The sequence below is a fragment of the Mirounga angustirostris genome, unplaced genomic scaffold, assembly GCF_029215605.1.
Source record: "Mirounga angustirostris isolate CCGP_5_RB_7025 unplaced genomic scaffold, mMirAng1.0.hap1 SCAF_7, whole genome shotgun sequence".
Lineage (NCBI taxonomy): Eukaryota > Metazoa > Chordata > Mammalia > Carnivora > Phocidae > Mirounga > Mirounga angustirostris.
Genome location: NW_026991715.1, coordinates 49,794,240 through 49,821,905, shown reverse-complemented (window position 1 = coordinate 49,821,905; position 27,666 = coordinate 49,794,240). Strand labels below are relative to the sequence as shown.

Genomic DNA, 27,666 nt, shown 5'->3' with positions numbered 1-27,666 from the left:
AAAAGAAGAAAGTCCAAAATCAATTATGTAAAGTTCCAGCATAAGAAGCTAAAAAAACCAAAACAACAGCCACCACCACCACCACCACCACCGCAACAAAAAGACAAGAAGAAGAAAAAGGAGAAGGGGAGAAGAAGCAAATTAAACAAACTAAGTAGAAAGAAGGAAGCTGGAGAACTACTTGATTTCAAGATGTATTATTATAGATCCTGTAAATACATATCTCCAGGACTTTTAATGACATTTCAGATACACCAATTTGGAAAATTCCCCTTCCTGGAGCTCTTCCCATTGCAGTATACTGTCTCCAAGTTTCCCTTCATGTCACTAAAAATCTGCCACACATCTGTGCTATAGTAACTGTTGGGAAAAGCTACCACCTACCTATCTGCTCATTTTCTTTTACTTCTTAAGTTTATCCACATGCTAGCATATAAAGCACCGTTATGTTAATTACAAAAGGGCACACCCTCTGGGGGAATCTCCTAGGAAATAAACACCTTTTCTTGGCTGAAAGATAAGAAAAAGGCACCCATTCCTGGGGCTGATGTGGCCTTCCCAGTACACAAGGCTTGGAGTGGAACTCCACCTAGATTCCAGCTCATATTCACATTCCATGGCTAAGTCCTCTGCACAACTATCTTCAGTAGCCCTGCTTATCAGTCATTCCCCATCTTGTCAAATGCATAAAATCAAGTAATATCATTCCATAAAAATGCTCCATTCATAAACTAGTCAAATAGAAAAACTTTTTAAAAAGCCTATCTTAAAATCTTTAAGCTGTATCTTAACTCTTGGCAGACCAAGGTCCTAGAATTGGAAATATTCAAGCAGAACTACAGGAAATAGTAGCAGTAGACAGGAAAACTTTATTACCAGAACTTCATTTTAGAAAGTGACATTTTTTTTTTTTTCATTTTTTTATTCTTATGTTAATCCCCATACATTACAACATTAGTTTTAGATGAAGTGTTCCATGATTCATTGTTTGTGCATAACACCCAGTGCTCCATGCAGAATGTGCCCTCCTCAATACCCACCACCAGGCTAACCCATCCTCCCACCCCCCTCCCCTCTAGAACCCTGTTTGTTTTTCAGAGTCCATCGTCTCTCATGGTTCGTCTACCCCTCCTATTTCCCCCGCTTCATTCTTCCCCTCCCGCTACCTTCTTCTTCTTCTTTTTTTTTTCCTTAACATATATTGCATTATTTGTTTCAGAGGTACAGATCTGAGATTCAACAGTCTTGCACAATTCACAGCGCTTACCAGAGCACATACCCTCCCCAGTGTCTATCACCCAGTCCCCCCATCCCTCCCACCCCAACCCCCACTCCAACAACACTCAGTTTGTTTCCTGCGATTAAGAATTCCTCATATCAGTGAGATCATATGATACATGTCTTTCTCTGTTTGACTTAAGAAAGTGACATTTTATGTTTGTTTTGTTTAGTAAGATTTGAAGTGTTTCTGTAAGTGCTATATTAAAAATCACATAGAAGGAAAAATATAGCAACATGTTTTCCTAAGCAATAAATGTCATCACTGAATTTTCAGCAAGGACATTTATCTTTCTAAAATAAAACAGCTGCGTACACTAGCTAAAGTTAGAATTTTATTTTTTAAATTTGTTTCCTTAAACGAATATGTCCATAATCACAATTGTAGACATGCTATTTTTGTTTTATGAAGTTGTCATTAAGTTTTTATTACAAACAGGATGTTCTCAAAAATACTTCCATTTTTAAAATAAATATTCAAATGAAACAAATGAAAATAAAAATAGTCATTAGCAACTTAAGTGAAATGCAACAACTTAGCAAACTTATTATCTTAGAAGAGAGTATTTTCTTTCACCCGCAAAATTACTCCTATCATCTACTTACTCCAGTGTATGGTCTGGCAGTTGGCAGTATAAACCTGCCTGAAAACAAACCTTCAAGAAAACTAATTAACCTCATCTGACTCCACACCATTTCACTTGGGATTTCCTATGCATTTAGAGTACTCAGTCTGTCTACGCCATATTGTACTTTTTAATGTATTATTTTCTTAAGTAACTTCACGTGCTCTTGTTTTATACAGCATGATTTAGGCAATAATCACTTCTTTTTTTTTTTTCCCCAAAGGTTTTTATTTATTTGACAGATAAAGAGAGAGCACAAGTAGGCAGAGAGGCAGGCAGAGGGAGAGGGAGAAGCAGACTCTCCACCTTGCAGGGAGCCCAACGTGGGGCTGGATCCCAGGACCCTGGAACCATGACCTGAGCCAAAGGCAGTCGCCCAACCAACTGAGCCACCCAGGCACCCCGGCAATAATCACTTCTGATGCAGAATACATTCTCTGTAGACTAGAGAGGGATGTGGGAGGGAGGTGAGAGGGCCAGGATGCTTATGAAAGACAGCAGTGTCTCATTTCCTTCCAGGTATGCTTGGCTTGTCTCCTCAAGTTGTCCCCATGGACTGGGTTCATTTATTCTACTTCTTTGGTATCATGCCCCTTAAATACATACATCCCCTTAAATACTAATTTGGTTGTCATACATGCTTAATAACCACTGACAATTACCTGGCATTAAGTTTTCATTTTATTTTGAAATATGGCATGGTTGGAAGGGGCTACAAGAAAGTGAGCTGTTCTATAGCTGTTAAATGAGAAGGTTGGATTGTGTGTCACCAAAGGCACTTTAAACTCTATAATCACCAGCCATCAATGGCATCATGTTTTAAAAGTAGTTTCATATGTATATTTCATTTGATATGACCACAACCCTATTAAGATAGGAAGGGCAGGTATTAATCACATTTTATAGGTGAGGAAATATTCAGAAATGCTGATTTGTTCAGCTCTCATTTAGAGTAAATGATTGTGGAATCAGAATCTAAGCTTTCATAAATCACAGCTGTTAAGTAATGTTAATTACACAAATAAGATTTTTTCCAAAGTGCTAGAAATAAAATTTGTTTTCATCTTGTCACTAGGTAGATTTATTCCTCTCCCTAAACTACCACCTCATTTACTATAGGGATTTAGTGTTCACTTTCAAATTATAAAAACTAAAATAAACATAATTCTCTAATACAGTAATCTCACCAAACCCTCCTACTCATGTATCTCCTGTCCAAAATGTAGAAATCCAGTATTCACCCAACCTTGAGTCTTTCAAATTGGTGTACTCTAGGTGAAAAAAAAAGCTGATCTATGTTTTTCTGTACACTTGAATTAACACATAAATCAAGCAAAATGAGTTATGTTTGCACTTTACTGTCCTGGAAGGTACCTCATGATCTGGTCCCAACCTATCTTTCCACCTTTATTTCCAACTATATCCTCTCTACTCACAACAGATTGTTCCTCAAATACATGCTGTACTTTTCTCCATTTCCTCTACTGGAAATTCCCTTTCCCACCCATTTCCTCTTATTCAAACTCTACCCCTTCTTCAAGGCCTAGTATTAATGCTATCTACTTTGCATACATGCAGACTTCCTGATCCCTAAAGTCAAAATTAATCTCTCCCTCCTCCATGAAGCTACTGTACTTTCTCTGAGCCTCTGCTTTATATAGAGTTCGTTGTGTACAAGATAGCTATACTGTCTGGCTCAGCTGAGAGCTTTTTTGTAGGTGATGGGAGTATCTTTATCTTTCTATCTACCACATGCATATTGTAGATGTTTGGAAAAATGCTGAATGCAAATTTCCTTGCAAACAGAATACTGTCTTGGTCAGGGTTTTCATTATATTTTACCTGGACTTGGACCATTAAAGCAGTCTTCTGGTCGGTCTCCTCAACCTCTAGTCTTGGCTCCTTCCAGCTTATTTTCCATGTTACTACCACAATGATTCCTCTAAGACAAAAAGCTAATCATGTCACTTTCCAATTTTAAACCTTTTATATTGTTTCCCACCATCTAAAGAACAAAGTTCAGTTTCTAAATATGCCATACAAGGCCCATCTTGATTGGCCCCAGTTTACTCCTCTAATATTTCCTACCATAATTCCTGCAGATGTGCGTCCATGTGTACGTAAGTTCCCACATTTATCAGGATATCAAATTCTCACCAATGCCTTTGCATGTACTGTCTGCATCCTGGCCCCCCCATTCTTATATCCCACTCTTTATGCCTCATCTCAGGGGAGGTATAACATGGCAGTTAAGTCAAATATATCTGTGTTTAAATCCTGGATTGTCCATTGTTTGGAGAGTAATCCTGGGTAAGTTAAACTTTGCAAATACACTGAAGGAAGATTAGAAAGCCATCTAGCCTCACCATTCTTCCCCTACTCTTTGCAAAACCACTATGTCCCTATGCTTTGGTGGGCAACTCGGACATTTTCTGTAAAATATAAAACTAAGAGCCAGTATTAGAATCTAATCTCTAGGTTCCTTGTAGGTAGATGTGATTAGTCAAATTCCAGATTGAAAAACATAAGCTTTAACCTTTGTTTTCTTCTAGCTCCTTATTCACTATATACTAAAATGTGAAGTAGTAATACATACAAATTTTAAATCCTTGCTTACAATAGTGGTCCATTTTAGCAAGGATGTACATATAACATTTTCATATACTGCTTGCCTCGTATATCTTTGGTGAAATATCTGTTCAGATCTTTTGTCCATTCCTTAAGTTGGTTTGTTTTCTTAGTGTTGCATTTTCAGAATTCTTTCTATATTCTGGATACAAGTCTCTTATTAGATATGTAATTTGCAAATGCTGCTTCCCAGTCTGTGGCTTGTCTTTTCATCACTTAAAAGCATCCTTTGGGGCCATCTGGGTGGCTCAGTCCTTAAGCGTCTGCCTTCGGCTCAGGTCATGATCCCAGGGTACTGGGATTGAGCCCGGCATCGGGCTCCCTGCTCTGCGAGAAGCCTGGTTCTCCCTCTCCCACTCCCGCTGCTTGTGTTCCCTCTCTTGCTGTGTCTCTGTCAAATAAATAAATAACATCTTTAAAAAAAAATAAAAGCATCCTTTGCAGAGCCAAAGTTTTTTAAATTTTGATGAAGTCCAATTTATCAGTGGACTTCATGTCTTATTGTGTCTTGTTAGACTCATTAGCATATCCAAGTTCATAAAGATTTTCTCCTATGTTTTCTTTTAAAGCTTAATAGTTTTACTTTTAAGTTTATGATCTATTGGAAGTTAATTTTTGTATAAAGTGTGAGGTAGGTGTCAATGTTCAGTTTTTTGCAGACTCTCAATTACTCTAATATCAGTTGTTAAAAAATTATCATTTCTCAAACTGTCTTTGTACTTTTGTCAACAATCAGTTGATTCTATGTGTGTATGTGTGGGTCTATTTCTGGGCTCTGTATTCTTTCTATTGATCTCTCTCTCTATCCAGTAGCCATCTATTTTTTTCCCTCTGTAAGATTTAATAGGTATGTAATGCTATAGATTTTCGTGAACAGCATACACTTAATATACAATAGTTCAAGGTATCATAGCTCCAAAGAGGGATTGCTTTCTGTTCTAAGAATCAGAAACAGAAATGTAACAACAACAAAAAGTAAACTTAAACAGAACCTGACTAATGTGAAACAGAAAAAGAATGCAATAATATTCTAAGGCTAGGCAGCTGCTCTGCTTTGAAACTGACTTTTCAACCTTAAAGAGCCCAAATGAAGTGAATCCCTTTGGCATAATCTATTTCCACAGCAAATTTATAGCTTTGGAGGGGGGTTAACTGTTAGCATTTTATTTAGGTTTAGGTGCCAGGTCTTCATCTAAAATTCAGCCAGCTACAGTGTTTTAAAAAAGAATAATTCAAAGATATATACAGCATGAATTTATAAACATTCTTCAAATGCTACTTTAAAAACTTTTAGCAAGAACAAACTGATATTAATCTTCTCATATGCTTTTATAATATATAAATTATAATAATCTTTTATGCTTTTTTGTTGGAATAAACAGCATTTCATCAGTGTTTTATGAAAATTATTTTGAGTTAATAGAAGAGTTTATAATTGTAAAAGGCTCTCTATTATCTTAAGAGTCCATGAATTAAGCCAATGCAGATATCCTTCCATCTTATGGCCATAGCACCAAAGACCTAAAGTGGTGATGCTGTAGGCCCACCATCTTTAGGTTGTAACCCTCCTCTGGAGGCCAGGCTCTTAGGTGTTTAAGTGTTGTTGTAGGCCGTGTTTACATACTATAACAGGTGTTATGTTCCTTTATTGCTCCTTAAAATTGTTCCTATTCACTGGCACAGCTTAGAAGCAAAGGTAGTTTAGTTAGGAGAAAGGACTCTCTCTCACTTTGTCTTTCTAGAATAGAGTGACCTTGTCTTCTGCAAATATCTGAGCTTAGCATTGGAAAAGACAGATAATCTAGATCCAGACCTGCTTTTTAACCTGTTTACCTTTATTTACCTATGTTCCCAACATACAGGAGAAGGTTAAGTAATATATGTATTTTCCACACTAATTCATTTACTACAAAAACTATGAGAAAAACCTTTAAATATCTACTAAAATGTAAACACATTTTGTTCCAAAATTCTTTCCACACTACACAGCATGGGCTAAAACAATAAAACGAAGAAAAGATAATTTTTAAAACTTCACTGGACTACTGACAAATCCTACCTGAGAATATAATAATGAGCATAAAGCCAAACAGTTAAGGCTGGTGAACAACTTTGCAATGTTATCTTGGCTTTCAATTTCCGGGCCACTCTCCAGCAGCATCAGGATTAGACATTCTTACCTTCTATCACACGAAATGTACTTCCACAGGTCAGCTATGTATCTAGGTGACCGAGCAAGTACATATACCCTACAACTAAAACTGAGTCTTATCACATAGCAGCACGATATAAAATACAAGGACTCTAACACTCTAGTTTTTGTATAAGGCCTACACGGTATCTTTCTAAACTCTCCGAAGCCAAGCCAAGCGGTTTTCTTTTTAATTCCCTTTAACAAAGACTGTCTTTAAGATTATTTCAAGTTACAGTCAATATTGTGAACAAATAAGCATATCCAGAAATTTTCTATTGATTTGTATTGATTAATAAGTCTAAAAAAGTAAATGCTTATCTAAAAGGAAGAAAAACTGGCAGGAAGTCATTATACAATTTTCATAATTAAGAAAACATTCTTTTTCACAGAATCCAGAAAATCAGATATACAGCGAAGAACAGATCTAGCTTCCTGTCTCTTGACTGTGTGTGTGTGTGTACATGCGTGCATGTGTAAACTGAAAATACAAATTATAGAGAAAGGATTTTGTACATAAGCTCATATGCCAATTAATATCTGCCTTTGACCATAAGAAAAGTACTTCTCAGTAGGAACAGAAACCTACCCATTATCATATAACAAATTTGAGACGGCTTAAACAAAATAATTCTTTAAAGAAGTAGCTAAATCAACACTATAAATTTTAAAACAGAAAGCAGACTACTTGACATGACAAAATTAGCAATGAGCAATACCAGGAAAATGTATTAAGGATCTTTAAAATAAGAGAGAAATTTAAGTGAGTAGAAGAATAATAAATACGAAATTACATTAAAAATCCAGTAAGCCTCTGATATACTTCAAAATAACAATGGAAATCCTATTTAAGGTTTAACACTCACATAGGTGCATTTAAATAGTAAATACATTGAAATCAACATGAATACACAAATACACTGAATGAACTAATACACACGGTGTAGCAATATCTAAACAAGAAAGACCAAGGAGAGAAGAGAGATCAAATATTACTAATGTATCAAAGTTGGCAAAAAGGTAGGAAAGAACTGTAATGAAATCTGTGAGCTCCCTCTTCAAAGTAGGTCATTATTAAATAGTTCATATTGTCTACTTTTAAAAAGACAAGCTCAAATAAAGGCAAAGATTCGATAAGGTGAACAAAACAGAACAAAATCCACTCTTTTAGATTAATGTTGATGAAATATTATGGTAATGGTTCTTTAAAAAGTTATAGAACTTGTAGAAAACTGATGATGGTTGGGAGAAGAGACCCTCTTACTTTGTCTCCCTAGAATAGAATGACCTTGCCTTCTGCAAACATCTGATCCTAGTTTTGAAAAAGATGGATATCTGCATTCAAACTTTATTCTAAACCTCATCTACCTTTATTTACCTATGCTCCCACCATATAGGAAAAGGCTAAGTAATGTGTGTACTTCCATCACTAATTATTTGGCTGCAAAAACTATGAGCCAATCACATCCTAGCACTACTGATGAATTTTTTGTTTGTTTGTTGTTTTTGTTTTTTGAAGGGTGTGGATCCTAGCAGATGCATTTTGTAAAAGCCAAACAAATTTTAAAAGTTTGTCTTGATTATTTGGATATGTACCCCTGATAGGCATGGAAGGAATTATTTTAAATAGTGTGGTCTGAAAAGACGATGTTTGAGCAAGGAACTGCATGAAGAGAAGGAATGGTTACTAAGATTATCTTAGAGAAGAAACTTTCAAGCTGAGGTAACCCAAAGTTACCTGAAGGTAACTGAAAAAGGCCTGAAAAAAGAATGAGCTTGGTGTGTCCATGAAACAGCAAGAAGGACAATATCCCCCATTTGAAGCATGAGCCACAAGAGTAAGGTGGATAACAGCTTGGCCAAAGTGTGTAAAAAAGGGAAGGGTGTGAGGACCAGAGCACAGAGTAAAGCGGTTGCCTTTGCCAGAAGCATATGAGAATTTCAGATGCAGATGGATACATTGTTGGTGGGAAAATGAGGAATTTCTCTCACAACTTCTGTTTTCATAATAAAATAAGGAGCAGGGTGATCAGCCAAAAGTGAGAAGAGCAGTGAAGACATAGGGTGTTATTAATTAATATGATTTTCTTCCAGGAACAAGATGAAAACCAACTAAGAAGTCTATTAAAAATAATGAAACAGCTCTTTATTTCCTCTCTGCCCACATTCCCATCTTAGAGAACCTACCCTACTCATAACCCTGGAAGAAACAGCCTGACTGTATCAGTTAGGTTTAGGTTCTGTTACACTTAATAGAAACTCCAAATGATGTGGCTTTAAATAACTTGAATGTTATTTTATCCCACATCCAACAACTCCAGATAGGCAATCCAAGCTAGAATTGTGGCTCCATGAGGTCTTCAAGGACCCAGGCTCTTTCAACCTCTTTATTCCACCAAGGCTAGCCCCTTCCCTCTTTTCTTTAGAAAAGACTGCCTGAAAGTCTGATACTATCTGTTTCATCTCATTAGCCAGAATTTGGTCACAAGGCCTTGCCTTGCTACAAAGGAGTGTGGTGAGTGTGTTTTAATGAGGCAGTCATGAGTCCAGCTAAATATCTGGGTTCTCATTACTAAATACGAAGGGAAGTGGATAATGGAGGGACAAGCCATCTCTGTCACACCTACATATCTCATGGCTTTCTAAGAGCCCCCTCCACCATCACTGTCCTCTCCGATGACATAAATGGATAGCTAACCCAAGCCAAGCCAGTAAGATTTTCTCTCTGGAGAGTCAGGCTTTGGGACACAGAAATAAAGTCAATTTACTTCTGAAGGGCTGAACTGCAAGAGACAATAGGCTGGAGCCCTACAAAGAAAACACAAGACTGTAGAAAGTAACAGAACGTTCCTGTCAGGCTTGTATGCAATTCTTTTATCTGGATTCTGTGCAACTCCCTCTATTCCTTTATGCAGAAATCCCTTCAGTTTATATGTAAAATCCCTTTATAGAAAAATATGAGTTTTTTCTTAGTAGGTTTCTATTCCCTACAACGAAAGGATCCTTAAGATATCTAATAAGAAAGTTATGATTTAATGTTATGTATATATGAAGTGTTTCTGCATCTTCTGTGAAACTCGTGGAAGATAGTCATTGTGCTCTTCTCCACCCCTTGTGGAAAGATAGATAAGACAGAATTTCTTTTAGAATTTTATAACTTTTAAAAAGTATGTGATAATTAGGAAGTGATACCTTTCTTTTTAAAATTCAGATAATGGCAGTTAAGTAATGTTTATTATATCTTTTTTTGTCCTGTCCACCAGGAAGATGATGACTAAATTTATTACACAGTCACAGGCATTTACAGCAATTCCTGGTTAAAGCACAAAGCCTGGAGATTACATTACTGTTTCTAAGCATACACTGCTCCTCCTTGGGAAAGGTTTATACTTCACCATACCAGGTTTGGCCACATCACGTGCTCTCACCAATGAAATGGTGAAGTGATGGATGCCATGTCTAAGCAGAAGCTTTAAGAGCTAGCATATGATTCCATCGTCACTCTTTTCCTTCTGCTGTGCCTCTCAGCAAGAGGCTTCTCCTTCATTCTGGGCCCATGAATGTAAGTGATGGGGAGTCTATCTACAGATCTTGCTAGGATGTAGCCAGAACAAGAGAACAAACATTAGTTTTAACCCACTAAGATATGGGGATTGTTTGTTACCATAGCATAACCTAACTTAAGCTGACTAATAAAGGAAGCAATTCAGTATGTTTATATGTAGGGCATTGAAGAATATCAGGAAGGACTAAAAGGACAAAAATGTCTGAGGGGAGCATTAGGAACATCTAGAGCTCCTATCCCAATACTTATCACCACCACTCAGCTAAGTTATCTAAGCCAGAAACATAGGAGTCATCTGGAGTATATCTTTTTCCTTTGGGTCTCCTATATCCAAACCTGTTACCTCCTTATTATCTCTAAATCCATCCCCATAGATACTACTTTAGTGAATGAGACCCTTATTACCTCTCCTTTGGACTAATGTAATAATGTCTTTCTGTTTCGGTCTCCTTCCTCCAATCCATCCCCTACACTCATATAGAATAATATTTCTAACACGATGTCATACCTTTGCTAGAAACATCCCATGTGAGAGTTACATGTCAGCTGGACACATATGAGCTGGCCCCGGCCAACCCTTCTCTGGGCCCTGGAGAGGGGTCAGGCCACAGCAGTTTCAAGGACCAGATTTGCCACTTTCTACACACAAACACTTAACCTCTTTAAGTCTAGTTTTCTTTACTTTTAAAATGAGAATCATAATATAGACTATACTTTGTAGCTTTGTTATGGAGGTCAAATTAGAGACATAAATTGACTTGGCAAAGCGGTAACACTATAGAACAAGAAATATTTGTGGAATAACAACAACTGTCTGCCTAGAGCATCTAGGAATACCTCACAGCCCTCATCTGTTCATACAACTGTCTCCCTTTACTAGACACTAAGCAACCTGTAAAGAAACTCAGACTTACTAATCTCAGCATCCTAGGACCTAGCACAGTGCCTGGTACAAAGGAGGAACTCATTGTGCATAAGCAAAGCCATAACTGAAAGGTGGTAAAATCCCTGAACGGTTAGGGGGGAAAGGATCCAGAGAGAAAACTAGAGAAAGAAAAAAATAGAATCACTAATTATAGATCTCCCTCAGGCCCGTGTGTAACTTCAAGTGCTTTTAACTTTGTGTTAAACAAAGATCTTTGCATCTTGAGTGGCCTCTTTGTTGTGTATTTTATCCAAATTATACCTGCCAATTTATTTTTTTTTAAAGATTTTATTTATTTATTTGAGAGAGAGAGAGAGAGCGTGTGTGAGTAGGGGGAGGGGTAGAGGGGTAAGGAGAGGAAGAGGGAAAGAATTTTGGAATAGCGACACAGGGCTCCATCTCAGGACCCTGAGATCATGACCTGAACTAAAACCAAGAGTCAGACGCTTAACTGACCAAGCCACCCAGGCACCCATATACTTGCCAATTTAATTTATAGGTAAATTCACAAAGTATAGACAAGGAAAGTAGGAAGGCAATGAATTTCAAAACTCTTCAATGTGACTAGATTTCCAGGGTAGGGAACACTTCCTCAAATGCTTGAATAACTTAAAGAATGTTTTTTGCATATAATCTCAACACTGCATTTCAAATGTACAATTGCATTCTCCAAAAACAACTTATACTACCAGATCAATGGAATATAACTCTCAAGGGTAATTCTAAAGAGATGCAAATACCTCTTCTCCATTTTGACAGGAGAATCTCCCCCACGTGTGCATTTCACTGCTTCCTGTCTGCCATTTGAAATCTAACTGTAAAAACAGTAGGGTTGTCATATTTCTGAAGTATATAACTGAAGTTCAAGGATTTTTTTTTCTTTTATTTTGAAGGTGATCCCTTGGATGTGGATTAAGGTGGATTAAGGTTCTCAGTGAACTACCTGGGCATTTTAAAAGTGGTTTTTTATTTCAAATAGCCCAAGAAACAGTTTTGTTCAGAATATCCAAAAATCCTTGCTATAAAGACCCAAACAGAAGAAAAATGGAAGCTTGCCAAAAATGCCAAATGATAGTATGGTTTATATTATAATTGTTACTATTCCAAAATTTAAAATGTAATAGGTAAAGGCAGTAAAATAAACCGTCTAGCCTACATTGGGGGATTATACAACACTAATTTAAAGGACTGGCCTTCATGCTAAAATGTTATTTCTTTCCAATAGTGCCTCCAAATAATGGTTTATCTTATTAGCATTCAGGTATAACTTATGAAATTGCTAATATTTAACTGTTCTTGATCTACAAAAATGGCAATTTTACATTCAACTCTTTTTTGACCTGGTATTTTGATCTGTTCCAGAAATATATATTGCCTACTTAACATCCTTAATAATTTGCATGCATGTCTCTTAGAGTACTTGTCAAGTGCTCCGAATTGTGATCATTGTTTATAATGTCACTTTTACACTATATGATGAATGTTTGCAGACAGAAATCATTTCTCCTTTGTTTTCATGTTCTGGGAGTCTGGCACTGGCTGGCACATAGCAGTTCCTGTAGTGTCTGGCAAGAGGAGTAGCATGTGTTTGAGAACAGGATTACTGCTTAGGCGAGAACATACAAAAAATAAAAATCAAGGTCTAGGACAAGTTACCATGCAAACCGCATTAAAATTAGGAGTGCTCCAAAGCTTAGTATCTGCTGATAAACCCGAATATCTCCTGAAAATACAGTAATTGGACCAGTACTACTCCATACCAAAGAAATAGTAACTGCAAATTTTCTTTATTCAGAGACCAGTTACCCACTATATAGATCTCACATTTCTTTCTCTTCCTATTTTTTACCATCTGCTCCAGTACATCTCAGAGCAAAGGAAGGTAAAAGGAAGCAGAAATGCTCTAAATGGTTAAGGTACTCCTTGCTTGTAAATGTTCTAATGAGAGGAAGAGGAGGATCTTATAGATGATGATTCTAATGGTTCATACAGAGTCATTAAAATACCTGTGGACTTCAATCTTTGTTATTATCTTTTAAAATTTGTACTATAATGGGGAACCTGGGTGGCTCAGTCGTTAAGCGTCTGTCTTCGGCTCAGGTCATGATCCCAGGGTCCTGGGATCGAGCCCCACATCGGGCTCCCTGCTCAGCGGGAAGCCTGCTTCTCCCTCTCCCACTCCCCCTGCTTGTGTTCCCTCTCTCACTGTGTCTCTCTCTGTCAAGTAAAAAAAAAAAAATCTAAAAAAAAATTTGTACTATAATTTAAAAATGCATACTATCTTCTAAATTTTTTTAAAAGATTTTTTTTATTTATTTGTCAGAGAGCATAAGCAGCGGGAACGGCAGGCAGAAGGAGAAGCAGGCTCCTCGCTGAGTAAGGGGCCCAATGCGGGACTCGATCCCAGGACCCTGAGATCATGACCTGAGCCAAAGGCAGACACTTAACCAACTGAGCCACCCAGGTGTCCCACTATCTTCTAAATTTTTGAAATTTAAATACTGTATTATCGTTTTGAATTTGTACTTCCTATGAGGATCATATTAAGACTAAGACATTCCCCAAGGCTGAGAGAAAAGTTACAAATGTTTTTGAGAAGGCTAGAAATCCTGGGAAGTAAGAAATCCTAGTAACATGTTAGACCCAACAAAGAGACACTTGAGAGATGACAACTGGCAATATCTAATTTGGGTGTTCACCCAGGCCTCAGGGAGTATACTCAAGAGGTATTTATGACTACATTTTCCCTTGCTTCATAATTTAAAGTTCAATCCAACTCATCAGATCTTTAATCTCAATTTCAACTTCAATAGCCATATCTAAATTCCTGGTGCTATCATAATAATGATATTTCATATTCAGTCAACTAACACAGGTCATAACTAAAATACAAATTCCACTGAATTTTACCAAATAAAAGAGTTGTTTTATGAAGAAGGTCAGCTAAATATGGATAAACAGAACATAGCTGATCAAAAACCAAAACGAATACCATTCTAAGATTTTTTTTTTTTTTTTTTTGAGAGAGAGAGAGAGAGAGCACAAGAGGGGGGAGCGGGAGAGGGAGAAGCAGCCTCCCTGCTGAGCAGGGAGCCTGATGCGGGACTCGATCCCGGGACTCCAGGATCATGACCTGAGCCGAAGGCAGTTGCTTAACCAACTGAGCCACCCAGGCGCCCACGAATACCATTCTAGTTAACCTTGAAACATTTCTATCAAATGTTTGATGACTATAATTTGAGGATATGTGTTAGTATTTTTTGATTTATATTTCAATTTGATGAGAATAATTTAGAAGAGTAATCACAATACAATTACATTTGATAGAAACTACACAAAGACTGAATTTCCATAATGATTATAATCACCACAACAAACCATTGATTTCTAACTATTTGGTCTGCCTGTTACATCTGATTTTATTCTTTGGTCGTTTACTATGAATCAATAAACAGATGTTAAAAAATAGTAGGGCAGACAATTCAGTTTGGTTTACAGGATTAACTTGCAGAAGTTGGGCTCCATCTACAGGCAAAAAAATAATTCTTTACAATCAACTTTTAAAATAGGATTTTCCAAAAGACAAGCTCCAAATAATCCCAAACTTACAATTAACCTTGAGTGCATATTAGAATAACCAGGGGTGCTTTCTTAAGCTTATGATCCTGTACCACAAATTCTGATTGACTTAGTCTGGGGTGGAGCCTGCTCTCAAGTGATCTAAATGTACAGAAAATGTTGAAAGACATTGATTGAGGTTTTTAGCAGCACCTATCTTTTAAAAACATCAGAAACACTCAAAGGTCATATTTCATTTCTTATAAAATTATTTGAGTCCCACTATACTGACTGTTAAATGTTTTTCAAAGATTAAAACTAAATTCAGTTGATATAAATGTCTTATCACTGTTAGACTGCAAAAATTATCTGAGGTGACAGTATGATTTTTAAAATCTACTTTTACATTATTCTGTACCTCAGAAGTAATCAAGGGAGTATGTGTGTGGTGGGGAGTAGAGTTCTTAACCCTGGAGGCACATTAGTATATCTGGGGAGATTTTACAAAGTTTTGTTGCCCTAAACTAAAATCTGTTCTTAGAAGTGAGAAAAGCAGTTACTCTGAGGGGGTAAGGGGAGAAGTAACCAAAATGGGGCAAGAGGGAGATTTCTGGGTGATGGAATTTTCTGTTTCTTGATCTGGATGATGGGTATATGGGTATATTTGGTCTGTAAAAATTTAGCAAGCTGTGTAATTGTGATATGTGCACTGTGAAATAGAGCTAAGACAAATATATTCTGTATGTATATCATACTTCAATTAAAAGCTAAAAAGTTAAAAAGGAGGATGTGTCCAGGTTTCACTTCTGACCAAATGATTCAGAATCTGTGGAAGTAGGGCCTAGCCATCATTATTTCTTTGAATGTTCCGCCAGTGAATCTAACAGGCAGTTGGGAATGAAAAACCATTCCTCTAATGCATCACAAATATATTTATTCATTTATTAATCCACTCACACAAACTTTAAGGACCATCTACTTACTATACCAGACTTGGAGGATGTAAAGCTAAAAAGGACACAGGGCACCTGGATGGCTCAATCGGTTGGTTAAGCATCTGCCTTCGGCTCAGGTCATGATCGGGATCAAGCCCTGCATCTGGTTCCCTGCCCAGTGGGGAGTTTGCTTCTCCCTCTCCCTCTGCCCCTCCCCTGCTTGTTCTCTCTCTCAAATAAATAAAATCTTTTTTAAAAGAAAAGATAAAGAGGACGCAATCTCTGAAGGAATTTAGTCTAGGCAAGGGATAGATAGGTAAACCAATAAATCCCATGTGATAAATACAAGCAAGTTACTTACAAGATCTAATTTTTTTTTTAAAGATTTTATTTATTTATTTCAGAGAGAGAGAATGAGAGAGAGCACATGAGAGGGGGGGAGGGGCAGAGGGAGAAGCAGGCTCCCTGCCGAGCAGGGAGCCCGATGCGGGACTCGATCCTGGGACTCCAGGATCATGACCTGAGCCGAAGGCAGTCGCTTAACGAACTGAGCCACCCAGGCGCCCTACTTACAAGATCTAGAGGTGTAAGTGATTTGTCAAAGAAAGATTCAATAATTTTGATGTTGTTGTTCATTCTTTTATACAAATATTTGGGTACCTCTGATGTTTGACCATAGAAATACAAACATAAATGGATATAATCTCTACCTTCAAGAAAGTTAACTCCAAGAAGGTTACAGTATAAGGGTACACAAGGAAGGAAATAAAGGCATAAGCTAATTTCATACTATCACAGGCTTGTAAGAAAGGTGTAATATGTATGCCCCGAGGAGTCAGAGATGGTACTACCAAGTTGCTGACCTTGGAGGTAAAATGATATATAAACTTGAACTAGTCCAGTAACAGGGGGAATAAAAATTAGTATTCTAGGGGCGCCTGGGTGGCTCAGTCATTAAGCGTCTGCCTTCGGCTCAGGTCATGATCCCAGAGTCCTGGGATCGAGCCCCGCATCGGGCTCCCTGCTCAGTGGGAAGCCTGCTTCTCCCTCTCCCACTCCCCCCGCTTGTGTTCCCTCTCTCGCTGTGTCTCTCTCTGTCAAATAAATAAAATCTTAAAAAAAAAAAAATTAGTATTCTAGAGGAGTGCTTTTCAAAAGTTAGTGTGCATACAGATCAGCTGGGGTTCTTGTTAAAATGCAGATTGATTCCTCAAGTGTGGAACAGGGCCGGAAACTCAGCATTTCTAACTATTTCCCAAGTGATACTAATGCTACTGGTCTACAGATCACAATTTAAGTAGCAAAGTCCCCGAACAAAATGGGTTTCAAGAGACAAGAGATTAAAAAAAAAAATGCCCAAAATTCCACAGCAGAGACACCAAGAAAAACAAAAATTGCAAAGAAGCCATTACATTTGTCAATTAGAAGGCCGTAGTGAGAGTAGTTTCAGTGGAATGATGAGGGAGAAGCTAACTGATGGGTATTTAGAAATAAATGGGAAGTAGTAAGGTGGGGACAGGAAATAAAATGAAATGGTTTTGTTTGTTTTTACTCTTGAATGCTGGGAGAGATTTAAGTCTATTCGTAAGCTGAAGGAAAGAAACCAGTGAAGAGAGAAAACTAAAGATGGAAAAGAGGATGGAATCACTTTGGGTAGAGATTCCTCTCCCTTTGCAGCAGAGGAGAAGGAACTAGGAATTAGTCTCAAAGGTAGGCAGGGGAAAAGAAAAGAATGAGTGGAAGGAGTTACTCTTATTTCACAGAGCAGGAAGCCAGGTGATCTGGTAAGAGACAGTGAGTTCCAGGTTTGAACTAAGCACTGTGGGGGGTGGGACATGAAGAAACAATGGAGGCACAGCTAAGGCTGGACTTGTACATGGTTGTGTGATTCTGCTCATCAGCATCCAGTAGTGAAGGTATAGGCTTAAAGAAGATGGGCTGGATGAGAGAGTGAGACTGACACACTTAGTAAAGGAGGAGGAAAGGGACATAAATCCTATGAAGTCAAAATAGGTATAATGAGAGAAAAGAAAGGAGAGAAGGTAGGATGTGCTTTGGACTTTTTTTCTCTTCAACTCCTAACCAGTTTTCAATAGTGTTAACAACTGGAGACACTGCTGAGAATACATTATTAGGAAAAGATTCTACTCTGTGTAAATTTGTTGAAAATTATATTGTTAAATACCATCCCCCAGCTTACACATTAAGTACTCAACAAACCTGCTTGGAGATTTAACATCCAAAGTGATAAACAGCTTTAACAGGGTCCAGATGTTTCTTAACCAACAGAAGCAATACCACAAATTTTCAGTAAAATTATACGCCTTGCCTAAAGCACTGGTAGGCTAGTCTATTCCCTGATCTTATTGCTTGAATCAGAAAATGACTGAAGGATAATGGACTACTTCTAGCACACGCAGATGAAAAGGCTGAATATTTGAATAGATAATGATTTCACATGGACATCCTATCTGGCTGGCAGCTATACCCATTATAATTCAACTTAGACTGAGGAGTGATATTCCTTTAAATTAACTATCTTTTTTTTTTTTTTTTAGCACATTACAATTTTTTAAGACTCTTAGAGATTTTTCTGGTTTTTTTTTTAACATAAAATTAACTTGAGACTTAAACTATAATGAAGCTGGTATAACTAACCAAAAGCACTAATAATTTTGGAATGTTTTTACACTCAAGTGGTCATGAGACAAACATGGATATTTCTAGGTAAAAGTGAAAAACTGTATTTTCCCTTTGAAATTCCATACTTTCTCCTCTATCCTGATCTCCTTATTTTTCTTTTACTTCTCTTTGTAGGCAGGAGAGGTAGGCTAGAAGGTGGAAGAAGGATGTGAATATTGAAAAATCTGGGGGAAGAGGGAAACAGTTAAAAATAGATGTTTTGGGGGTGCCTGAATGTCTCAGTCAGTTAAGCATCCCACTCTTGATTTTGGCTCAGGTCATGATATCAGGGTCCTGTGATGGAGCTCTGGGTTGGGCTTCACGCTCGGTGGGGAGTCTACTTGGGATTTTCTCTCTTTCTCCCTCTGCCCCTCTCCCAACTCATCTGCATGGTCTCTCTCTCTCAAATAAATAAATAAATCTTTAAAAAAATTAGATGTTTTAGGGGCGCCTGGGTGGCTCAGTCATTAAGCGTCTGCCTTTGGCTCAGGTCATGATCCCAGGGTCCTGGGATCGAGCCCTGCATCAGGCTCCCTGTTCGGCGGGAAGCCTGCTTCTCCCTCTCCCACTCCCCGTGCTTGTGTTCCCTCTCTCACTGTGTCTCTCTCTGTCAAATAAATAAATAAATCTTAAAAAAAAAAATTAGATGTTTTGGTGTTTTTACTATTTATTAAGGCAAATTTTGCCAAATAAGCTTTATTTAGTTCTTAAAGAAAATTCAGCTTTGCTAAATTATAAGTTAAACTAATTACAGGGTATATAAGTATTGGAAATTGTATTAAAGCCAATAAGACAGTAGAATTGAGGAATTATGCACTTAAACATAACAACTATTTGTTTCATCTATTAAAAACTAAAAATGGGGGCACCTGTGTGGCTCAGTTGGTTCAGCATCCGACTCTTGGTTTCGGTTCAGGTCATGATCTCAGGGTTTTGAGATGGAGCCCTGTGTCAGGCTCCGTGCTCAGTGCAGAGTCTGTTTGAGATTCTCTCACTCCCTTTCCCTCTGCTCCTCCCCACCCCTCCCCACTCATGCATGTGCTCTCTCTCTCTCTCTAAATATAAATAAATCTTTAAAAAAACTGAAAATGTATTTTTTGTCACATTATAAACCTAATCTTTAAAAAATTCATAGCTCTTAACAATCAGAAAATGCATGTCTTGAATGAGAGAGGGAGAAAAAATATATTGATTGTATATGTAATCTGACTTAAAGTTACTGAGCTGATGTGATGTATAAGCACTAAAATATTGTCAATAGTGGCCCAAAGGTATTCTACTACAGTTAAATACTATTTCTGAATGTAAAAGTTCATACCATCAGTGGGAATTTCTGGGAATTACTTTTCTGGTTATATAAAGGAAAAAACTGAGGGAGTGAAGCAATGAAAACATGGAAATGTTTTTCATTCTTTTAAAGTTTTTCTATATGAAGTTGAGAAATAGCAGAAAAAAATAATATTGTTTATATGTAGTTACATCTATCTTATCCCCAAATGTAGGTGATCCAAAGAAAACATTTTTAAAGATTTTATTTATTTATTTGAGATAAAGAACGAGTGGTGGTAAGGGCAGAGGGAGAGAGATAAGGAGAAGCAGATTCCCCGCTGAGCGGGGAGCCTGACACAGGGCTCGATCCCAGGACCCTGAGATCATGACTGTAGCCAAAATGAGACACTTAACCGACTGAGCCACCCAGGCACCCTGAAAACATTTATAAAGCAATATTATTTAGGAGTGCCTGGGTGGCTCAGTCAGTTAAGCGTCTCACTTTGGCTACAGTCATGATCCCAGGGTCCTGGGATCAAGCCCCGCATCCGGCTCCTTCTTCTCACTCTCACTCTCTCTCTGTGGGCGCGCGCTCTCTCTCTCTCTCTCAAATAAATAATAAAAATAAAATCTTTAAAGCAATATTATTTAAAATGTATACCATACAGTTGTGATAACAGAATCACAAAGGAGAGTTTTTCAATTAAATTGAATTTCAGGAGTCACAAAACTCAACAACTCTTTATCATCAGACATTTCCTGAAATTTTTTTGATACCACTGAGATTAGAAGAGGTATATAGTATAAATCAAAAGATATTAAAGAATGTTCTCAGGCCCACATACTTTCATAACCAATTCTGGCAAATTTTACTCACCTAAATCTGAGGACTTCTCTTTTCATTCTATACAATACTCTACTGTTCATATTCATATTAAACAAACACAGCCTTCCATATCTAACTAATATGTTGTTTACCCCACATATAAAAATTTAGAGGCTTTTAAAGAAGAGATTAGAAAGAAATGAAGAAGAATTTGACTCATGGGACCATTGCTGTAAGTACTTTAAAACTGGTCTATTTTAGGCCTCCAAACAGGCTAACATACAAATGGTACACATATCAAACATTATGAAAATAGTGTTTAAAAAAATAAGTTGAATAGAGGACTTAATACTAATTTAAAGTGAAGTATATAAGAAGACAAACTGACACCCAGAAGCACAGTAATTGACTCACCTGCGGCTAACTGATTTCTTCACTTCTCCCTCTCCAGCTGACTTAACACTTCCACTTGTGTCCTTTTTTAACTTTTTTGCAATTCTTTCTCTCATTAGATTCTTCTCATCACCATCAATATATTCATCATGCTCTGCACCTTCATATTCTCCATCCTGTAGAAATTGAAGTGGAGTATTTGCCAGGCATCCCATTTCCCCTTAAACCCCCAGAGATCCATCCGAGACTCTCCTCATTGCGTTCTAGGCCAGTTTTGTTTTTTGTTTTGTTTTGTCTTGTCTTGAATTAGTAAGGGCTTGAAGAATCTGTTCCAGGTGGGAATACTCCTGGGGTCTGCTCTAGGCCAACTATGTAAGTATGGGATACCCAAATAAGGGGTGTTTGCTCACTTAACCCACAGCCCTTCTGTGCAACACGGGCTGTATTCCTTCTGTATCACCCAGGATATTGTGTCCATCTACATTCCTATTCTTTCCCAGTGGGAAATGTGGCTTCTGCAGGCAGTTGGCCAGCATACTGACTGCAACCAGAGATTAATTCAAGTAGAATGAGGAGGAGGTGGAGAAGCTGAGATTTCTTCCTATAATCTCAGTCATACCAATTACTTCTCAGAATCCTCCTTAAGTTTTTTCAAAATTTTAAATATATAATTATAAAAGTAACATACACTACCATTTAAGGAAAAAAATTAAGATTTTATAAACATTTTCTATTAGTTGTTCAAACTATATATTAAAATTAATACTTACTTTAGCTGAATCTCCTACTGCATCACCTTTTTCACTACAAAAAGAATGAAACAAGAAAATTTTAGCTTCAAAGTGAAACTACTAAAATTATGCAAATTTTAGGATTATTCAAAATTTAGAATATTTTGCTAGGATTAACAGTTCAAAACCTACTTCAACATAGGAATTTCAGAATGGAATTGTAGAATAGAAACATTCTACAAAAGAGTCATTTTTACAAATAGAGTAAGAAGTATGCTCCATGAGCACACATATGAATTCACTAGAATTAAAAGAAAAAAGCAAACAACCACCAATGGTGCTGTTTTTATGAACAAAGGACTACAGTAAACAATTTCTTCCACTGGCTTGATGTACTCTGGCTGAAAAAAACAAATCCTTCAAATACAAGGATATTAAGAAAAGACTTTTTTTAAATAGAATTTTTTAAAACAAGCTAAACTCAGTGCAATAGCATTTTAATCTCCCTTTGAGACACTGGCCCAATATATCATGTGCAATTGTATTTAACAGTAAGACATCTTCCCTTCTCCAAGAGAAACAGAGATAGACATTTTCTGTTAACTACTAAAATATATAAGAAATAACTACTCAATGGATTGGTCTAAAATGTGGTGACTTCACAAAACCTTTCAACTCTGCCTTGTTTACCTATCATACCAACTGGACAAAAATGCTTTAAGGAAAAAGCTAACAAAGTAACTTTGAATTAAACATTAAACTTTTAAAGCAAACCGTTTCCTATTCAAACTATCCCAAGATTTAAGCTTAGCAATTAAATTTAAATTTAATTATTTCAACAGAAATAGATAGCAAGATGAAATGAAAGGGGCCAGATTTCTGCTCAGGTCGTGATCTCAGGGATGTGAAACTGAGCCCCATGCTGGGCTCTGCACTCAGTGGGGAGTCCGCTTGAGGTTCTCTTGCCCTCTCCCTCTAACACTCCCAACCCCTGCAGTGCGTGCTCTCACTCAAATAAATAAATCTTTAAAAAAAAAAGAGAGAGAGAACTGACCATTTTCTCACAAAGGCAGCAAGAAAATATCTGAGCCAGAAAATAATTAAGGATCACACTTGTAGAATACTAACCTTCCAACGGCTGGAACAGAACTGAGATGGGGATCATCCTTAAGCAAGTCATGACTACTTTTGCTTTTTCCCTTCATGCTCTAGGAAAAAATGTAGGATATAATCATAAGTGAGGAAGAAATAAGTTTTCCAAAAGGACAAGATAACACGTTTACATAAAATCTAGTACTGGTAAAATATGGCTAGCAAAAGATACATGTTCCTGAAATTTTCAATATAAATTAAAGCTTATAAATAAGAAGCTAACTCTCACACTGATTGAAAATACTGTTTTTAAAAATACCTTTTCTTCCAAAAAGTGATAAATTCTTCAAAATAAGTTTATTGATTACTATTTCCAAACACTAAATCTTTGGTATGATTTACATACAGCTAAACTAATTCTTTGATGCAGATAGTAAAACTTAGAAGATAGTTCACAAGAGTAATTTAAAATAAATGCACACAATTGTTTTTCAAACATACTGGCTATATTGCACAGAATTACATGTATACATGTATTCTGTTTCTCTGAAGAGCCCTATTACATTCTTTGACCTTTAGCACAGACAGAAAAACTTAATAGTTAAAAAAGATCTGATAGGCCACTTAATCTAGTCTCCCACCCAATGCAGGAATCTCCTTGACATCACTGCTGACTAGTCAGCCGGCGTTTCAACGCCTGAAAGGAGCTTTTCCTCAGATACACACACAAACCACTCCTTTTCAAATGTTTTCTATTGTTGGACAGTTCTCTCTGTAATTGGGAAAAAAAGTCTATGTGTAATTTCCAACCATCCAACCAATCCTACTTCTACCTTCTAGAACTCAAAATGAACTACAAACAATTTCTGTTATGGTGTATACTACACAGAGCTTAGTTTAAATACAAAGAGACTGGTAGGTATAATAATGGCCCCCTAAAGATGTCCACGTCCTAGTCCTCAAAACCTGTGAATATGTTACCTTACATGGCAAAAGGGACTTTGCAGATAAATTAAGGATTCTGAGATGAGGAGACTATCCTGGATTGTCAGGGTATATCCAATGTAATCACAAAAGTCCTTACAAGTGAAAGAGGGAGGCAGGAGAGTCTGTTTCATAATGATAAAGCAGGAGAAAGATGCTATGGGCTATTGTTAGCTTTGAAGATGGAGGAAGGGGCCACAAGCCAAGGAATGCAAATGGGCTCTAGAAGTTGGAAGAGTTAAGGGAAGAGATTCTCCCCAGAGGCTCCAGAAGGAATGCAGCCCTGCCAATACCCCAATATGTAGCCCAGTGAAATCTGTTTTGGACTTCTGACCTCCAGAACTGTAACATATTAGATTTGTTTTGCTTCAAGCCACTAAATTTATGGTAATTAGTTACAGCAGAAATATGAGATGAATATAAATATATTAACATCTTTTTAAAATTACTTAAATATAAACAATTAGAAAGATCAAGTTTAATACCATTTAATGAGGCAAAAACAGTTTATAAATTAGACTGTTCAACACTCCTTAGAGCCTCTGTGCAAAAAGCCTAGCGGCACTCTTCATGCCGTGTCCACCCCTGAGATCCCAACCTTTTGGGGAAGTTCAATTTCTTGGAGTAAACAAGGATAGGACAAAACATTCTTATTTTATTCTCAAAAGTGGTGTATTTGTCTATCAATATAACTTTTTCTGAGTGAGAAAAAAGCCTTTTTGTATCTTGGGATTTGAAGTAAAAATATTGGCATATCTGGCAGTGAGAGAAATACTATGTGTATCACTGTGAATGTGGCACAGTTTAATCAGCTAGTTTAAATCTAGCTATTGCGATACTTTTATAATGAACCTACCGTATAACTTGCCTCATGGAAACTGCTTGTCTGATTGTAAGCTTTCACTTGAAAAATATTTTCTGACATCTGTTTTTAAATTATACACAAAGATTCAGGAGTAAACTTTAAACCAGTACAGACATTTGAATACAACTATCATTTAAGAAAGCTAAATGAAAGGAGGGATCTTCCATAAAAACTTTTCAAATGTCTGAAGCCTAGGATCATATTTTTACTTAGTTTTTACTTCTCCAAAGTATATCCAGTTCCTCAAGCATTCTCCATGTGCAGTGGTTCTTGGCTTTATCACCATCCTCCTCATGATCCTCCCTTCCTCTGAATGCATCTAGTTTGTCAGTTTTTCTTTCTTTCTCTTTCTCTCTCTTTCTTTCCTTCTTTCTCTCTTTCTTTGTCAGTATCCTTCTTAAATGTGTTCTGAACTGAACAAAACGCTGAAAATGTGACCACCCAAAATGCAAAGAATGTTAAATTTCTTATTCCAGAGACCTTACTCTTCTTTTTTTTTTAAAGATTTTATTTATTTATTTGAGACAGAGAGAATGAGAGAGAGAGAGCACATGAGAGGGGGGAGGGTCAGAGGCAGAAGCAGGCTCCCTGCCGAGCAGGGAGCCCGATGTGGGACTCGATCCAGAGACTCCAGGATCATGACCTGAGCCGAAGGCAGTCGCTTAATCAACTGAGCCACCCAGGCGCCCCCAGAGACCTTACTCTTAATAATTCAACTAGGGCTTACAGGCTATTAAGTCTTATACCTATTCAGCTGATTGCATTAAATTCAAGTATAGAATTTACATGTACTCCTATTACATTTTAACTTACTAGCTCAAATAATCATGCACAGGTAGACAACAAAGCACTCTTTGGGCAGAAGTATTCAATCAGATATAAATCCATCTGACTATACTATCTCCCAGATCACATTTCCTCATGTTGTCCACAAGAATATCATGAGAGACTGACAATGTGCTTTCCGAAACTCAAAATATGTTATTATGGCATCCTCCTATCATGCAATCCTATCAAAAAGGAAATGAAGTCAGTCTGGCAAGTCACTTAACCAGAGTCTCAGTTTCCTCATCTATAAAGAAAGGAAGTTGGACTACATCCCTTTGAGCTATAAAACTCTATTATTCTAAAAGAGATTTTATCAGGTAGTAGAAAGATACTGAAATAAATAATGAAGGAAAGCTAACCCATGTGGGAGAGGTACCTTGTCATGAATAAATGAGTGGGGTGAAGTAGTGTCTGTAATCCCACACTGATAATCCATAAACCAGAGGGGACTCTATCTTATTTCTCCTTTCACATAAAGTAAAGCCCCAATTCAGACTTTACCAATTATTAACTTGTGATGTTAGACAGGTTCTGGAATAAAGCTTAACACACTGTAGAGTCACTGAAAAAAGAAACTTGATAAGCAAATGAATAATGAAACAATTATTTTCAGGACCTCTAGAAATATTTAATTTCACGCAAGCACTGAAACTGAAAATTGTTCTTAGTCATTGTAAAAGACACTTACTTCACTTTGGTTCTAATTATTACACACATTTAAAAACAGTAAGGCTAACTTTTCAGAAATATATCTGTTGGTCATACTTTCCCAATATTCAGGCTAGTGTTCCTTTTTCTTACCAAGGTTTCATTTTACCCCAAAGGTAAAATGTATTGGAGGGATTCTCAAAGTCTGAAATACAGTACAAAAGGAAAATAAATAAAATAAACTTCCATTTTGATTCACTCTAGAATTTGTCTCATGCCCTCTAGAGAAATTTCCTTTCCTCTAAGCCAATAAACTTCAATGATTTTTTTTATCGTTGTTCTATTTTCTCAAGCTAAACTTATTCATGACTCCATTATATAAACAGACAAAACAGCTGAATTCTATAAGCTGAAGATTCTGCACAATGTGCCAAGACACATTCACATGTGGAGAATGGGTTGTTGGGGGGTCATGATATACAGTTGTACCCCAGTGCTCTCCAAGCTGCTCAAGCTACTATCCAGGACCCAGTGGGAGTGCTCAGGAAGAGCACTCAGGCAATTGGGCCGAGTTAAGGCTTCTAACCCCAGAAAGCTGAACTGCTGGCGAAGTTTTTTGCCAACCCTCTGGACAGCCTTAGCATGAGGGCAGCAGCTTCTGCATCATAATCACAATCATATCAGAGATTGTTTGATATTCTTTAGCTTTCTGAGAATCAAATATAAATTATAACATAGAGTACACTGCTTAAGACATCTGACTTTCAAAAACATTTTCTGAGATTGCATATTTTATCGAAATAATGACTATCTACATCCTTATTTCATGTTACAAAGAGGAAACTTGAGGCTGAGAGAGATTGTTATCCAGTCACAGAGTATCAGTGGAAAGCGAAGTGCCAATATGAATGTGTATGATCCCAAATTCATGCTCTTTCTGTTCCAACCCACTGCCACCCAAAGATGACACAGTTTACCATCAGAGAGCTCACAGCCTAGGACTCTACAGTCTTAATAAAGCAGAAAGAAAAGGGTATAATGTTTTAGTAAACATTGAGAACACAGATGAATGTTTCTTGTGTAATAAAACAAAATGGATGTTTTTAAAAGGAAAATATAAGTATCACAAGACAGGCAAAGGTTAGAGAAGAAAAAGGAACGACTAAGAGAAGACATTTAGAAAAAATGGTATTTTAGGTGTTGAAAATAAATATGACTTTGACATCCAGAATGGGACAGGACACTTCAGGCAGGGAAAAGAACATGAACAAAGACATACAGAAAGGAAAACACAAAACATATATGTAGACCAGCAAATAGTTCAGCTCTGCTAACACAGTGTTTCCTACATTTCCCTGATAAGAATTCCACGGAATTCATTAAAAGTACAGCTTCCCAGGCCCCTCCCTTGGAGATTCTAATTCCGTAGGTCTGAGGAGGGTGTAGGGATTTAATTTTTAATTTTTAAAACAGTGTTGGACCTGATTTTTCAGTGGTTTAAGAAGTAAACTAGAGGGCAGACTTGGTAAAGGGGGTCACGGCCTTATTTCTATAGTCAACAGAGGGCAACTGTGACATCTTAATGAGGTTTCAGAAAGACTGTTCTGATGGTAATGAGTGGAAGGGAAGGAAGAGCAAGGAG

The 27,666-nt window shown here is 37.1% G+C and overlaps 1 protein-coding gene across 3 annotated transcripts in view; it reads right to left on the bottom strand.

Annotated features, from left to right (window-relative positions):
* The window catches only part of CWC27 (CWC27 spliceosome associated cyclophilin), a 200,368-nt gene that overhangs the window by 146,525 nt on the left and 26,177 nt on the right, over positions 1 to 27,666 (bottom strand). For all 3 annotated transcript variants that reach the window (XM_064596166.1, XM_064596167.1, XM_045895473.3), the window contains exons 8-10: positions 22,736 to 22,815; positions 21,647 to 21,680; positions 20,898 to 21,052 (exon numbers count right to left, since the gene is read on the bottom strand). In XM_064596166.1, the coding sequence (XP_064452236.1) occupies positions 20,898 to 21,052; positions 21,647 to 21,680; positions 22,736 to 22,815 (269 nt within the window). The remainder of the gene's footprint in view (positions 1 to 20,897; positions 21,053 to 21,646; positions 21,681 to 22,735; positions 22,816 to 27,666) is intronic.